General features: G+C 51.0%; 1 protein-coding gene across 6 annotated transcripts in view; it reads left to right on the forward strand.

The window, feature by feature from the left end:
- Window positions 1-831: 831 nt before the first annotated feature.
- Window positions 832-14,909, forward strand: part of EHMT2 (euchromatic histone lysine methyltransferase 2) — a 69,777-nt gene continuing 55,699 nt past the window's right edge. For 2 of the 6 annotated variants that reach the window (XM_063938137.1, XM_063938133.1), the window contains exons 1-2: window positions 834-1,014; window positions 5,025-5,103. In XM_063938137.1, coding sequence (XP_063794207.1) covers window positions 994-1,014; window positions 5,025-5,103 — 100 coding nt within the window. In that variant the 5' untranslated portion in view covers window positions 834-993. Of the gene's footprint in view, window positions 1,015-1,043; window positions 1,124-5,024; window positions 5,104-14,909 lie in introns of those variants that run through there. The other 4 variants (XM_063938138.1, XM_063938134.1, XM_063938135.1 and 1 more) reach the window with 4 other exon arrangements.

A 14,909-nucleotide genomic window follows, 5' to 3' on the forward strand; every position in this document is an offset into this window, starting at 1 on the left:
CCTGTCCGGTCCCGGAATAGACGTCAGACCCCCGCCCTGCAAACGCTTAAACACGCCTGCGTTTTCACTACCACTCCCAGAAAACGGTCAGTTGACACCCATAAACGCCCTCTTCATGTCAATCTCCTTGCGATCGGTTGTGCAAATGGATTCGTCGTTAGAAGCCTTGCACAGCAACGATGCTGTTTGTACCCGTACGACGCGCGTGCTCATTGTGGTGCATACGCATGTGCAGTAGTAACCTGATCGCTGCGCTGCGAAAATCTGCAGCGTGCAATCAACTTAGAATGACCTCCACAGTACGGAGGGCTACATCAGAGTGAGAGGCTGTAGCGCTTGTGGGCACCCCTGATTAAAAATTGTAAAAATTTTTGGAACAGCTGCATGCGGCCCTATAACTACCGGTCTGTGCATGCGCAGCACTCTGCCAGCGATGGCTGAACCATTGATGGTTTCCTACCAATGGTTTAAAACCCTTGGCCATTGCAAATACAGCCTAATGCCTATCTATTCACCAGGGAGCAGTGTGTAGGTGGCAGGTGCACTGTATTCCACCTGTTGTTCATGGGCAGACTTATACATGACACTGCAAATCACATCATTAGTATATTTATTGTTATTATATTAATATTATTATTATTCCAATGAGACGTCTCTCCTGGCATCGCCGCTTTAAGAGCTGAAACGCATCATGCGACAACGAGGCTTGGATCTAACTTGAACCAATCAGGTAGCCGTCACGTGACTCGTGCGTCACGTCACGTGACTCGTGCGTCACGTCACTAGCTACAACGCGCATGCGAAGAGGCACTGGCCAATCAGAGAATGGCGGCAAGACGTCCGTGTCCCGGGCAACCAGAGAGCCAATCCCGTAGCGGCTGGCCGTGCTGTAGCAGTCTGGACCGCCGGAGGCTGAGGCGGCCAATCCGGAGAGCCGGCAGCCGGATGTGAGGTCAGGAGGCAGACAGGAAGTGCTGTGTGCGCTGAGGAGCGATGGAGGCGGCGGGAGAAAGAGTGAGAGATAATAGGGGGGAAGCGGCGAGAGACACAGGGAGGACGGGGAGAGCCATGGTCGGGGGCTTATGGGCATACACAGGCGGCGGGAGTATGGCAGCATGACGGAGTGTGTTGTGGAGGCTGAGAGCATGGCACGGGGCAGGGGATGACAGGGTGCACGGAGTGTGGGGACCCCAGTGCCCTACAGGGGATACATGGTGCAGGGAGTGTGGGGACCCCAGTGCCCTACAGGGGATACATGGTGCAGGGAGTGTGGGGACACCAGTGCCCTACAGGGGATACATGGTGCAGGGAGTGTGGGGACCCCAGTGCACGACAGGGGATACATGGTGCAGGGAGTGTGGGGACTCCAGTGCCTGACAGGGGATACATGGTGCAGGGAGTGTGCGGACCCCAGTCCCCGACAAGGTGCATGGAGCTTGGGGACCCCAGTGGCTGATGGGGTGCAGGGAATGTGGGGACCCTAGTGGCTGACGGGGTGCAAGGAGCGTGGGGACCCCAGTGGCTGATGGGGCGCAGGGAGTGTGGGGACCCCAGTGCCCGACAGGGGATACATGGGGCAGGGAGTGTGGGTGCACCAGTGGCTGACAGGGTGCAGGGAGCTTGGGGACCCCAGTGACTGACAGGGTGCAAATAGCGTGGGGACCCCAGTGGTTGATGGGGCGCAGGGAGTGTGGGGACCCCAGTGCCCGACGGGATACAGGGTGCAAGGAGTGTGGGTGCCCCAGTGTCTGGCAGGGAGCGTGGGGACCCTAGTGGCTGAAAGGGTGCAAGAAGCGTGGGCACCCCAGTGGCTGACAGGGTGCAAGGAGTGTGGGTGCCCCAGTGCCCGATGGGGTGCAGGGAGTGTGGGTGCCCCAGTGCCCGACGGGGGATACATGGTGCATGGAGTGTGGGGACCCGAGTGCCCGACGGGGGATACAGGATGCAAGGAGTGTGGGTGCCCCAGTGTCTGGCAGGGAGCGTGGGGACCCTAGTGGCTGACAGGGTGCAAGAAGCGTGGGCACCCCAGTGGCTGACAGGGTGCAAGGAGTGTGGGTGCCCCAGTGCCCGATGGGGTGCAGGGAGTGTGGGTGCCCCAGTGCCCGACGGGGGATACATGGTGCAGGGAGTGTGGGGACCCGAGTGCCCGACGGGGGATACAGGATGCAAGGAGTGTGGGTACCCCAGTGGCTGACGGGGTGCAAGGAGTGTGGGTACCCCAGTGGCTGACGGGGTGCAAGGAGTGTGAGGACCCCAGTGGCTGACGGGGTGCAAGGAGTGTGGGGACCCCAGTGGCTGACGGGGTGCAAGGAGTGTGGGGACCCCAGAGGCTGACAGGGTGCAAGGAGTGTGGGGACCCCAGAGGCTGACGGGGTGCAAGGAGTGTGGGGACCCCAGAGGCTGACGGGGTGCAAGGAGTGTGGGGACCCCAGTCGCTGACGGGGTGCAAGGAGTGTAGGGACCCCAGTGGCTGACGGGGTGCAAGGAGTGTGGGGACCCCAGTGGCCAACAGATGTTTCGGGGTGTAGAGTGCGGGGACCCCAGTGGGTGACGGGATACAGAGTGCATGCCGTATGGGGACCCCAGTGGCCGACAAGGGATTCAAGGTGCACGGAGTGTGGTGACTTCTCTGGAGAGAAGGGCAACCTGAAGGATGGGGCAACTATGGCTGATAGCTGAGACTAGATATAAGGGAAGGGGGTAACATGGAGGGTCAGGGCAGTAACAGCTGGCAGAGATCAGTGGCTGGGTATACAGATTTTGGGGTTCCTAGGGACGAAGGGTGAATGACTTGTATGTAATAAAGAACAGAGAGGACACGTTACCTAGCACTTGGGGGCAAATGACAGAGGATGGTCATGATTCACTGTAGCGAATCATGGGGACATTCAGGGGTTTGCAGTTAATGGATAGGGGTGTGGGTGCTTATAGGTAGAGGGGATAACATGGAGAGGTATGTGCTTATGGATAAGGAGAAGGGGATAACATGGAGAGGTATGTGCTTATGGATAAGGAGAAGGGGATAACATGGAGAGGTATGTGCTTATAGGTAGAGGGGATAACATGGAGAGGTATGTGCTTATGGATAAGGAGAAGGGGATAACATGGAGAGGTATGTGCTTATGGATAAGGAGAAGGGGTTAACATGGAGAGGTATGTGCTTATGGATAAGGAGAAGGGGATAACATGGAGAGGTATGTGCTTATGGATAAGGAGAAGGGGATAACATGGAGAGGTATGTGCTTATGGATAGAGGGGATAACATGGAGAGGTATGTGCTTATGGATAGAGGGGATAACATGGAGAGATGTGCTTATGGATAGAGGGGATAACATGGAGAGGTATGTGCTTATAGATAGAGGGGATAACATGGAGAGGTATGTGCTTATAGATAGAGGGGATAACATGGAGAGGTATGTGCTTATAGATAGAGGGGATAACATGGAGAGGTATGTGCTTATAGATAGAGGGGATAACATGGAGAGGTATGTGCTTATAGATAGATGGGATAACATGGAGAGGTATGTGCTTATGGATAAGGAGAAGGGGATAACATGGAGAGGTATGTGCTTATGGATAGAGGGGATAACATGGAGAGGTATGTGCTTATAGATAGAGGGGATAACATGGAGAGGTATGTGCTTATAGATAGAGGGGATAACATGGAGAGGTATGTGCTTATAGATAGAGGGGATAACATGGAGAGGTATGTGCTTATAGATAGAGGGGATAACATGGAGAGGTATGTGCTTATAGATAGAGGGGATAACATGGAGAGGTATGTGCTTATAGATAGAGGGGATAACATGGAGAGGTATGTGCTTATGGATAGAGGGGATAACATGGAGAGGTATGTGCTTATGGATAAGGAGAAGGGGTTATGTGCTTATAGATAAGGAGAAGGGGATAACATGGAGAGGTATGTGCTTATGGATAAGGAGAAGGGGTTAACATGGAGAGGTATGTGCTTATGGATAGAGGGGATAACATGGAGAGGTATGTGCTTATAGATAGAGGGGATAACATGGAGAGGTATGTGCTTATGGATAAGGAGAAGGGGTTAACATGGAGAGGTATGTGCTTATGGATAGAGGGGATAACATGGAGAGGTATGTGCTTATAGATAGAGGGGATAACATGGAGAGGTATGTGCTTATGGATAGAGGGGATAACATGGAGAGGTATGTGCTTATGGATAGAGGGGATAACATGGAGAGGTATGTGCTTATGGATAGAGGGGATAACATGGAGAGGTATGTGCTTATAGATAGAGGGGATAACATGGAGAGGTATGTGCTTATGGATAGAGGGGATAACATGGAGAGGTATGTGCTTATGGATAGAGGGGATAACATGGAGAGGTATGTGCTTATGGATAGAGGGGATAACATGGAGAGGTATGTGCTTATGGATAGAGGGGATAACATGGAGAGGTATGTGCTTATGGATAGAGGGGATAACATGGAGAGGTATGTGCTTATAGATAGAGGGGATAACATGGAGAGGTATGTGCTTATAGATAGAGGGGATAACATGGAGAGGTATGTGCTTATAGATAGAGGGGATAACATGGAGAGGTATGTGCTTATGGATAGAGGGGATAACATGGAGAGGTATGTGCTTATAGATAGAGGGGATAACATGGAGAGGTATGTGCTTATAGATAGAGGGGATAACATGGAGAGGTATGTGCTTATAGATAGAGGGGATAACATGGAGAGGTATGTGCTTATGGATAAGGAGAAGGGGATAACATGGAGAGGTATGTGCCTATGGATATGGAGAAGGGGATAACATGGGGGGTGTATGTGCTTATGGAGAAGGGGATAACATGGAGGGGCATTAGAATGTGTGAATTGAAGGATTAGTATGTGGTGGTTGTTATCCTGTGGTAGGGTTATTGTTATTTAGAAAAGAGTGGATTTAGTGACTGAAAGATCTATGTACTTCCGGGAAGATGAAGGAAAGGAAGAGCCTACATCATAGGATATCTACTATAACAGGTTATGCTTGTCTCCATTTAGGCCCTGCCTGCAAGGGAGCCTGACAGAGACACCCCCCATGAAAAGGAAGCCATGGGATTGTCTGCAAGCACAAACAGGGGTGAGCGGAACTTACAGCCCATAAATATTTATGTTGAAATACATACACTATTATTTCGTACTATTACTTCATACTCCTGTTTGATTCTTATGCACTATAGTGTTCCTTCTAGGCTGTTTCAGCAGGCTGCTGCACCCTGCCCATTTTTGAAATGTGAAAAAGCACCCTGCCCTTTTTCAGTGCACCTTGCAGGACGATAAATCGCCCTCTTGTATACAGAATGCAACAGTCAGAGTGCATGTTCCAATGTTATTGTCTACTCCCTGCCCATCTCTGAAATTGGAACACAATTTCTATCCTTGGCGAACTGGATGGCAGAGGAGGCACTGTAAATGACGTCACTGCTGTGGCGGCCTGCATAACACAGCACTCTGATAAGGAAAGAACAGGGAAAGCAGTGAGCATGTACTGCTTACAGTATTTCCCTAGTAGAACGGACTTTTCTGCTGCAGGGTACACTGGGCTCCACAAGGATAGACATAGGTGTGTAGAGTAGGATCTTGATCCGAGGCACCAGCAGGCTGAAAAGCTTTGACTGTTCCCAGAATGCACAGCGCCGCCTCCTCTATAACCCCGCCTCCCTGCACAGGAGCTCAGTTTTGTAGTTGGTGCCGCAGATAGCAGGCACATAACAGGGGCTGCTCCAGGCAGCCCTAAGAAGAGCTTTTTGAAGAAAAAGTGAAGACTACAAGGGCAGCAGCGGTGTGTAAATGTCTGGAGATATTCACTGCTGCAGCTCCAGCTCTCCCCAGCGGCGCTGTACACTCCTAATCCCTGGTTGCCGGGTAACTACAGCAGGAGGCTCCGGTTTTCTTCATGGTCAGGCACACACGACGGGGGCTCTCCGGGATCGCGTGGCCGCGCTTCGGGAGGTGGTGAGTGGGTCCCGCTTGCGGGACCCGTACTTTATCGCGATCCGGTCAGTGGGAGGTGGGCCGCGCGCTGGCCACTGTGGCAGTACAGGCGATCCCACTAGATCACCAGGGCATGGGTGCAGGTCAGGTTTTCCCTTAAAACCATTTTAATAGCCCACAGTACCCAGTGGTTTTGCCAGCAGGGGGATAAGGCTTAGACCTGAAGCCCCTCCCCCAGCCCCAGGGCACCATTTCCAGCAAATGTTCCCGCCCTGGAGCTGCATATCTGTGTCTCCCTCACTCCCTGTCAGTGTCTGGGCGCCATTTCTCTCAGCTACACTGTTCCTGGGACTGCTTGGGCAAATCCTCCTGTGTAAAGCCACCTGGTTGTCAGTGCTGTGACTTTACATGACACTTAAGTATTCTACCTGCCTTTTAGACAGTGTTAGTTAAGAAAGAGTGCATTTAGTCAGGGTTTTCTAGTACAATTACCCTGTGATATACATCCAGTTCTTACTGTGCAGTGTTATATCTATTGACTACATAGCTATATAAGCTGGTCCAGTGCAGTATTATTGTTAGTAATAACCTCTGCATTGTACAAACTGTGACTTTCTGTTTGTGCATTAGCTCGCTGAGTGGTGTCCATTTCGTGTCTCTCGCTCAACTTGCTATCCCTATATTCTATAACCTGAGGGGGCTTGGTGCGTCAGGTTTTATATTTATATAGGATTTTCACAAAGATATACTTTAATACCTATTTTTCTCTGATTTTAGTCACCATATCTCTCCTGTATCCCTGCTTGTGCTGACTACACTGTGCAGGGGTTTGGGTAAGAGGTATTGTGCTGCTGAAAATTATACTGTGTTACCTGATACTGCAAGTTATATCATGTCTGCTTCTGAGGGTAACGGTTCTGAGGCTGAACACACTACCGGTGTTGCTGAAGCCACAGATCCCTGTGAGGAGAATATAGCAGCTGTGGGCTCTGGTTCTGGAGGCTCCTTGCCCCCCAGTGGGACTGTGGCAACGGAGGTACATAATGACCCACCGTGGGCCACTTTTTCCACACTTCTACATGCGCTAGTTAATAAACTAACACCCCCTATGGGACCCCCTATGCCGGTGCAACCGTATGTGGTCCCTGCAGCTAACCCGCCGTGGGCGGACGATTTATCTGCTCAATTAAAGAAGTTGAACCAGTCCCTGACTACTAAAAAGTCTGACCCTCGCTCGCCCAAGCCCAAGGGGTCCTCTAAGCGAGCTCTTTTCTCCTCACAATCCACTGCTGTCACTGACACCTCGTCTGATGAAGACGGCACTTACACTGACCCCACAGATTCTGACACAGATACTGCTGATGGGGAGGGTAGTTCACATGTGGATGTTCCTGTTCTGTTGGAGGCTATTAAGTTGATTTTACAGATTACGGATGATCCCGAGCCATCCGACCCTCCTAAGAAACCAGATAGGTTCAAGCGTCAGAAGGTGGTTAAACAAGTTTTACCTCACTCTCACCACCTAGTGGATATACGTCAGGTACCCTGGTAAAACCCGGGTAAGAAGTTTGTGCCTCAAAAGAAGATGTTGGCTTGCTATCCCCTCGCACCAGAGCTGTCTAAAAATTGGGAAACGCCTCCTCCAGTAGACTCGCATTTGGTTAGGATGGTGGTTTCCTCAGCTCTACCTGTCACTACCGTCACGTCTCTAAAAGAGCCTACGGATAAACGTGTGGAGGGTTGTCTGAAAGTGATTTACACCCTTACGGGTGCTGCACAGAGGCCCACTATTGCAGCAACATGGGCTGCAGAGGCTATTGAAGCATGGGCCTTGGAGTTAGAAGCTGCAATCTCTTCTGACCATGCTAGACAATGCTTGTCATGTATTGTCACAGCTTCTCGCTATATTAAAGAGGTGGCTTCTGATGCTGGTATCCTAGCAGCCAAGGCCTCTACTACGTCAGTCCTGGCTCGCCGGATATTGTGGCTGAGATTCTGGTCTGTGGATCTGGACTCTAGAAAATCCCTGGAGGTACTCCCTTTCAAGGGAGATATTCTGTTTGGGGAGAACTTAAATAAGATAGTGGCTGACTTGGCTACTGCCAAAACTGCCTGTCTGCCAAGTACCACTCCTTCTGTGTCGAAGGCTAAAGGTACTTCCTTTCGCCCCTTTCGTCATTCAGGTAAAGCAAAAGGTCAGGCGTACAACAAGCAGGTCCGCACTTCAAACCTGGTAAGCCACAGCCCAAAAGAGCCTGTGCGGCCCGTCAGCCAGCTTCCAAGACCGATAAGCCTGACGCATGACGGGGCGGGCATCCCCCTGGGGGATCCCAGGGTGGGGGGCCGGCTTCTAGGGTATACCCAGGAATGGTTGAAGACCACTTCAGATGCCTGGGTACGGGAAGTCGTCACTCGAGGTTACGCCATAGCCTTCAAAAACCGACCCCCTCATCGATTTTACCGGACAGACGTCCCGTTGGACCAGACAAAGGCAAACACTCTACACTCGGTGGTACAGATCCTCCTGGATACAGGAGTCGTAGTACAAGTGCCTCTTGCGCAGAGGGGCCAGGGGTACTATTATCCGCTGTTTCTAGTCCCGAAACCGAATGGGTCCTCCCGGCCCATTCTCAATGTCAAGGCATTGAACAGGTTTGTGAAGGTTTCCAAGTTCCGTATGGAAACCCTTCGCTCTATAGTTCTTGCCTTAGAACCTGGGGACTACATGGTCTCCCTGGACATACAGGATGCTTACCTACATATTCCTATAGCAGCGTCACATCAGCAATACCTGAGGTTTGTGATTGGCAATCTCCATTACCAGTTTCGGGCGTTACCTTTTGGTTTAACTACGGCTCCGCAAGTCTTCACCAAAGTCATGGCGGTGATGACAGTGGTACTCCGCTGTCAAGGGGTCAGGATACTGCCGTATCTGGACGACTTGTTAATCCTGGCAAATTCCCCAGAACTTCTCCTACGTCATCTGGATATGACTGTCCGGTTTCTACAAGCCCACGGGGTGGCTCATCAAGTGGAAGAAATCCTCCCTGGTCCCTGTTCAGAGCATGGTGCACCTGGGAGCGTTGTTGGACACTCACAACCAGAGGTTGTTGTCTCAGGAGAAAGTCCTGAAACTTGAGGACAGGATTCGTTGCTTCCTTTCTCGTCTGCAAGTGTCGATACATTCGGCGATGCAGGTGCTGGGCCTCATGGTCTCCGCATTCGACATGGTGGAGTATGCTCAATTCCATTCTCGCCCCCTCCAGAAGCTAATTCTAGCCAAGTGGGAAGGCCTGCCTCACCTGATCAGGTCGCACATGATCTCCGACTCCGGAGGTCCGTCTGTCGCTACTCTGGTGGCTCCAGGACCAACAATTGTGCAGGGGTCGTCCCTTTTGGATATCCAACTGGGTCCTGTTGACGACAGATGCCAGTCTAAGAGGTTGGGGCGCGGTGCTGGAGCAACACTCACTTCAGGGTCGGTGGACCAAGGAGGAGTCCCTCCTCTCAATCAACATTCTGGAATTGCGGGCGGTCTTCAATGAATTGAACCTGGCCCAGCATTTAATTCAGAACCGTCCTGTTCAAGTTCAGTCTGACAACGCCACCACAGTGGCTTACATAAATCATCAAGGCGGCACTCGAAGCCGTTTGGCAATGAAGGAAGTCTCACGGATTCTACATTGGGCGGAACGCCATCTACCGGCCATATCGGCAATATTCATTCTGGGAGTCCTGAATTGGGAAGCAGACTTTCTCAGTCGTCAGGACGTACATGCCGGCGAGTGGGGCCTCCATCCAGAAGTGTTTCAACTGCTAGTGGAAAAGTGGGGCCTTCCAGACGTAGATCTGATGGCGCCTCGACACAATCACAAGGTTCCGGTCTTCTGAGCAAGGACAAGGGATCCTCAAGCAGCATTCGTGGATGCGCTGGCGGTGCCGTGGAGGTTTCGGCTGCCGTACGTGTTCCCTCCGGTATCACTCCTGCCCAGGGTAATTCGGAAGTTCAAGAAAGGGGAAGTCTGCTTGTCATAGCTCCAGCGTGGCCCAGACGGCACTGGTTCTCAGACCTGCAGGGCCTATCGTCAGAGCGTCCAATTCTACTTCCACAACGCCCAGACCTCCTCGTTCAGGGCCCCTGTGTCTACCAGGACCTAGCCCGGCTGTCTTTGACGGCGTGGCTCTTGACGCTTCCATCTTAAGGGCTAAAGGGTTTTCTGAGGCAGTCATTCAAACTATGTTGCGGGCCCGGAAACCGGCTTCTGCTCGGATTTACTATAGGGTCTGGCATTCTTACTTTGTTTGGTGCGCATTTAACGATTATGACACTTCCAAGTTTAGTATAGCCAAGTTGTTGGCCTTTCTTCAGCAGGTCCTGGACTTAGGCCTGCGTCTGGCCTCCCTCAAGGTTCAAATATCTGCCTTGTCGGTGTGGTTTCAGAGAAACATTGCGACCTTACCTGATGTGCATACCTTTACTCGGTGTGTTGCGTATCCAACCTCCCTATGTCCCGCCTGTGGCTCCTTGGGACTTATCGTGGTTTTGGAGGCGTTACAAGAGTCTCCGTTTGAACCTCTTGGTTCAGCTGATCTTAAGTGGCTTTCCCTTAAGGTGGTGTTTCTGCTGGCTATTGCCTCAGCTAGAAGAGTGTCGGATTTGGGTGCCTTGTCCTGTAGTTCCCCATATCTGATATTTCACCGTGACCGGGCGGTTTTTAGGACTCGTCCCAGATACTTACCTAAGGTAGTTTCTTCGTTCCACCTTAACCAGGAGATTGTGGTTCCGGCACTTGTTTCTCCTGATCTGTCTCCCAAAGAGCGGTCTTTGGATGTGGTACGGGCTCTCCGTATCTATGTGAAGAGAACTGCTTCTATTAGGAAATCTGATTCTCTCTTTGTGCTGTTTGGATTTCACAAACGGGGCTGGCCTGCTCATAAGCAAACTTTGGCCAGATGGATTAGAATGGTGATTGCACATGCTTATGTGAGGGCTGGCCTCTCGGCTCCTGCTCACATTACGGCTCATTCTACTCGGTCTGTGGGACCTTCTTGGGCGGCCCGCCGTGGTGCGACCCTTGAACATTGTGCAAGGCGGCTATGTGGTTCTCTGTGAACACGTTCATAAGGTTCTATGCCTTCGATACTGCCACTTCCCAGAATGCTTCCTTTGGACGCAGGGTTCTTGTGCCCGCTACAGTGCGTCCCCTCCCATAAGGAACTGCTTTAGGACATCCCCTATGTCTATCCTTGTGGAGCCCAGTGTACCCCGCAGCAGAAAACGAGTTTTATGGTAAGAACTTACCTTTTGTTAAAACTCTTTCTGCGAGGTACACTGGGCTCCACAAGGCGCCCACCCTGACGCACTTAGCTTCTTTGGGTTGATATGGCATTAGCCGCTGACACTTCTCTTGTCGTGAGAGTGTGGTGTTTGTGGCTACTAACTGTTGTCTCTCTTCCCTGCTACTGCATTGGGCTGGTTAACTAAAAATTGAGCTCCTGTGCAGGGAGGCGGGGTTATAGAGGAGGCGGCGGCGCTATGCATTCTGGGAACAGTCAAACCTTTTCAGCCTGTTGGTGCCTCGGATCAAGATCCTACTCTACACCCCTATGTCTATCCTTGTGGAGCCCAGTGTACCTCGCAGAAAGAGTTTTAAGAAAGGTAAGTTCTTACCATAAAACTCGTGTTTGTTTTTTAACTATATATTTTAACCCTCTACTTAACTTTTCTGTTTTATAACACATACGGATTATAACCACTTCATCTCTGGAGGAGATATTTAGAATTATCTACTTATGTATATGCTACAGTCAATCTTTCAAGAAGACTGGACACATACAGCATGTTTCTCAGTACAGATGTTGAGTGTTACATGGGTGTCCTATATGTACATAGGGGTATATGATATAGTAAGGGGAAAATGTAGGTCCAAAAACTATAGACATATGCACTATGCTTTGTGCACAAAGCGTCACATCAAATATGTGCCCTTCAAAATAAAAATGTGCCCTCCTCAATGATCAGCACCCTGCCCTTAAAAAAATCTTAGAGTGAACACTACACCAGTTCTTTTTTTCTGTTCATAACATGACTGATGGATTTTAATTATTACTTTTTTGTTATATATATTTCTCTGACGTCCTAATGGATGCTGGGTACACCGTAAGGACCATGGGGAATAGACGGGCTCCGCAGGAGACTGGGCACTCTTTAAAGAAAGATTAGGTACTACATCTGGTGTGCACTGGCTCCTCCCTCTATGCCCCTCCTCCAGACCTCAGTTAGAATCTGTGCCCGGCCAGAGCTGGATGCACTTATTGGGCTCTCCTGAGTTAACTATAAAGAAAGTATTTGTTAGGTTTTTTATTTTCAGTGAGATCTGCTGGCAACAGACTCACTGCTACGTGGGACTTAGGGGAGAGAAGCAAACCTACCTGCTTGCAGCTAGCTTGTGCTTCTAAGGCTACTGGACACCATTTGCTCCAGAGGGATCGAACACAGGGCCCGACCTCGATCGTCCGTTCCCGGAGCCGCGCCGCCGTCCCCCTTGCAGAGCCAGAAGACGGAAGATACCAGCCAGCGCCATTTTCTCTTCACAGCTCCGCTGGAAGGACGCTCTCCAGGCTCTCCCCTGCAGTATACACTACAGAAAGGGTAAAAAAGAGAGGGGGGGCACATAAATTTAGGCGCAAATTGTGATATAAGCAGCTATTGGGGGAAAATTCACTTTGTGTATAGTGTATATCCCTCTGTTATATAGCGCTGTGGTGTGTGCTGGCATACTCTCTCTCTGTCTCCCCAAAGGACTTTGTGGGGTCCTGTCCTCGGTCAGAGCATTCCCTGTGTGCGGTGTGTCGGTACGGCTGTGTCGACATGTTTGATGAGAACGCTTACGTGGAGGCGGAGCAGGTGCCGATAAGTGTGATGTCGCCCCCTGCGGGGCCGACACCTGAGTGGATGGATATGTGGAAGGTATTAACCGACAGTGTCAACTCCTTACATAAAAGGTTCGATGACGCAGCTTTGGGACAGCCGGCATCTCAGCCCGCGCCTGCCCAGGCATCTCAGAGGCCATCAGGGGCTCAAAAACGCCTTCTACCTCAGATGGCAGAAACAGATGTCGACACGGAGTCTGACTCCAGTGTCGACGAGGATGAGACAAATGTACAATCCACAAGGGCCATCCGATGCATGATTACGGCAATGAAAAATGTGTTGCACATTTCTGACATTAACCCGGTTACCACAAAAAAGGGTATTATGTTTGGGGAGAAAAAGCAGCCAGTGACTCTTCCCCCCCCCCATCTGATGAGTTAAATGAATTGTGTGAAGAAGCGTGGGGTTCCCCAGATAAGAAACTAGTGATTTCTAAGCGGTTACTAATGGCGTACCCTTTCCCGCCAACGGATAGGTGACGCTGGGAGACATCCCCTAAGGTGGACAAGGCGCTCACACGCTTATCAAAAAAGGTGGCACTGCCGTCTCAGGATACGGCCGCCTTAAAGGAGCCTGCAGATAGAAAGCAGGAGGCTATCCTGAAGTCTGTGTATACACACTCAGGTACTATACTAAGACCTGCTATTGCTTCAGCATGGATGTGTAGTGCTGCAGCCGCATGGTCTGATTCCCTGTCTGATAACATTGATTCCCTTGACAGGGACACTATTTTGCTAACCATAGAGCATATTAAGGACGTGGTCTTATATATATGAGGGATGCACAGAGGGACATTTGCCGGCTGGCATCTAGAATTAATGCAATGTCCATTTTCTAACGTCCTAGTGGATGCTGGGGACTCCGAAAGGACCATGGGGAATAGCGGCTCCGCAGGAGACTGGGCACAAAGTAAAAGCTTTAGGACTAGCTGGTGTGCACTGGCTCCTCCCCCTATGACCCTCCTCCAAGCCTCAGTTAAGATTTTGTGCCCGAACGAGAAGGGTGCAATCTAGGTGGCTCTCCTGAGCTGCTTAGAGTAAAAGTTTAAATAGGTTTTTTTATTTTCAGTGAGACCTGCTGGCAACAGGCTCACTGCATCGAGGGACTAAGGGGAGAAGAAGCGAACTCACCTGCGTGCAGAGTGGATTGGGCTTCTTAGGCTACTGGACATTAGCTCCAGAGGGACGATCACAGGCCCAGCCATGGATGGGTCCCGGAGCCGCGCCGCCGGCCCCCTTACAGAGCCAGAAGAGTGAAGAGGTCCGGAAAATCGGCGGCAGAAGACGTCCTGTCTTCAATAAGGTAGCGCACAGCACCGCAGCTGTGCGCCATTGCTCTCAGCACACTTCACACTCCGGTCACTGAGGGTGCAGGGCGCTGGGGGGGGGCGCCCTGGGACGCAATGAAAATACCTTAAATGGCTAAAAATACATCACATATAGCTCCTGGGCTATATGGATGTATTTAACCCCTGCCAGTTTTCCACAAAAAAGCGGGAGAAAGGCCACCGAAAAAGGGGCGGAGCCTATCTCCTCAGCACACAAGCGCCATGTTTTCCTCACAGCTCCGCTGGAGGAAGGCTCCCTGACTCTCCCCTGCAGTCCTGCACTACAGAAACAGGGTAAAACAAGAGAGGGGGGGCACTAAATTGGCATATTAATATATACAGCAGCTATATTAGGGAAAAACACTTATATAAGGTTATCCCTGTATATATATAGCGCTCTGGTGTGTGCTGGCAAACTCTCCCTCTGTCTCCCCAAAGGGCTAGTGGGGTCCTGTCCTCTGTCAGAGCATTCCCTGTGTGTGTGCTGTGTGTCGGTACGCTGTGTCGACATGTATGAGAAGGAAAATGGTGTGGAGGCGGAGCAATTGCCTGTGTTAGTGATGTCACCCCCTAGGGAGTCGACACCTGACTGGATGGTCTTATGGAAAGAATTACGTGATAGTGTCGGCACTTTACAAAAGACTGTTGACGACATGAGACAGCCGGCAAATCAGTTAATACCTGTACAGGC

This window comes from Pseudophryne corroboree, chromosome 8 (genome assembly GCF_028390025.1).
Source record: "Pseudophryne corroboree isolate aPseCor3 chromosome 8, aPseCor3.hap2, whole genome shotgun sequence".
In the NCBI taxonomy this organism is placed as follows: Eukaryota; Metazoa; Chordata; class Amphibia; order Anura; family Myobatrachidae; genus Pseudophryne; species Pseudophryne corroboree.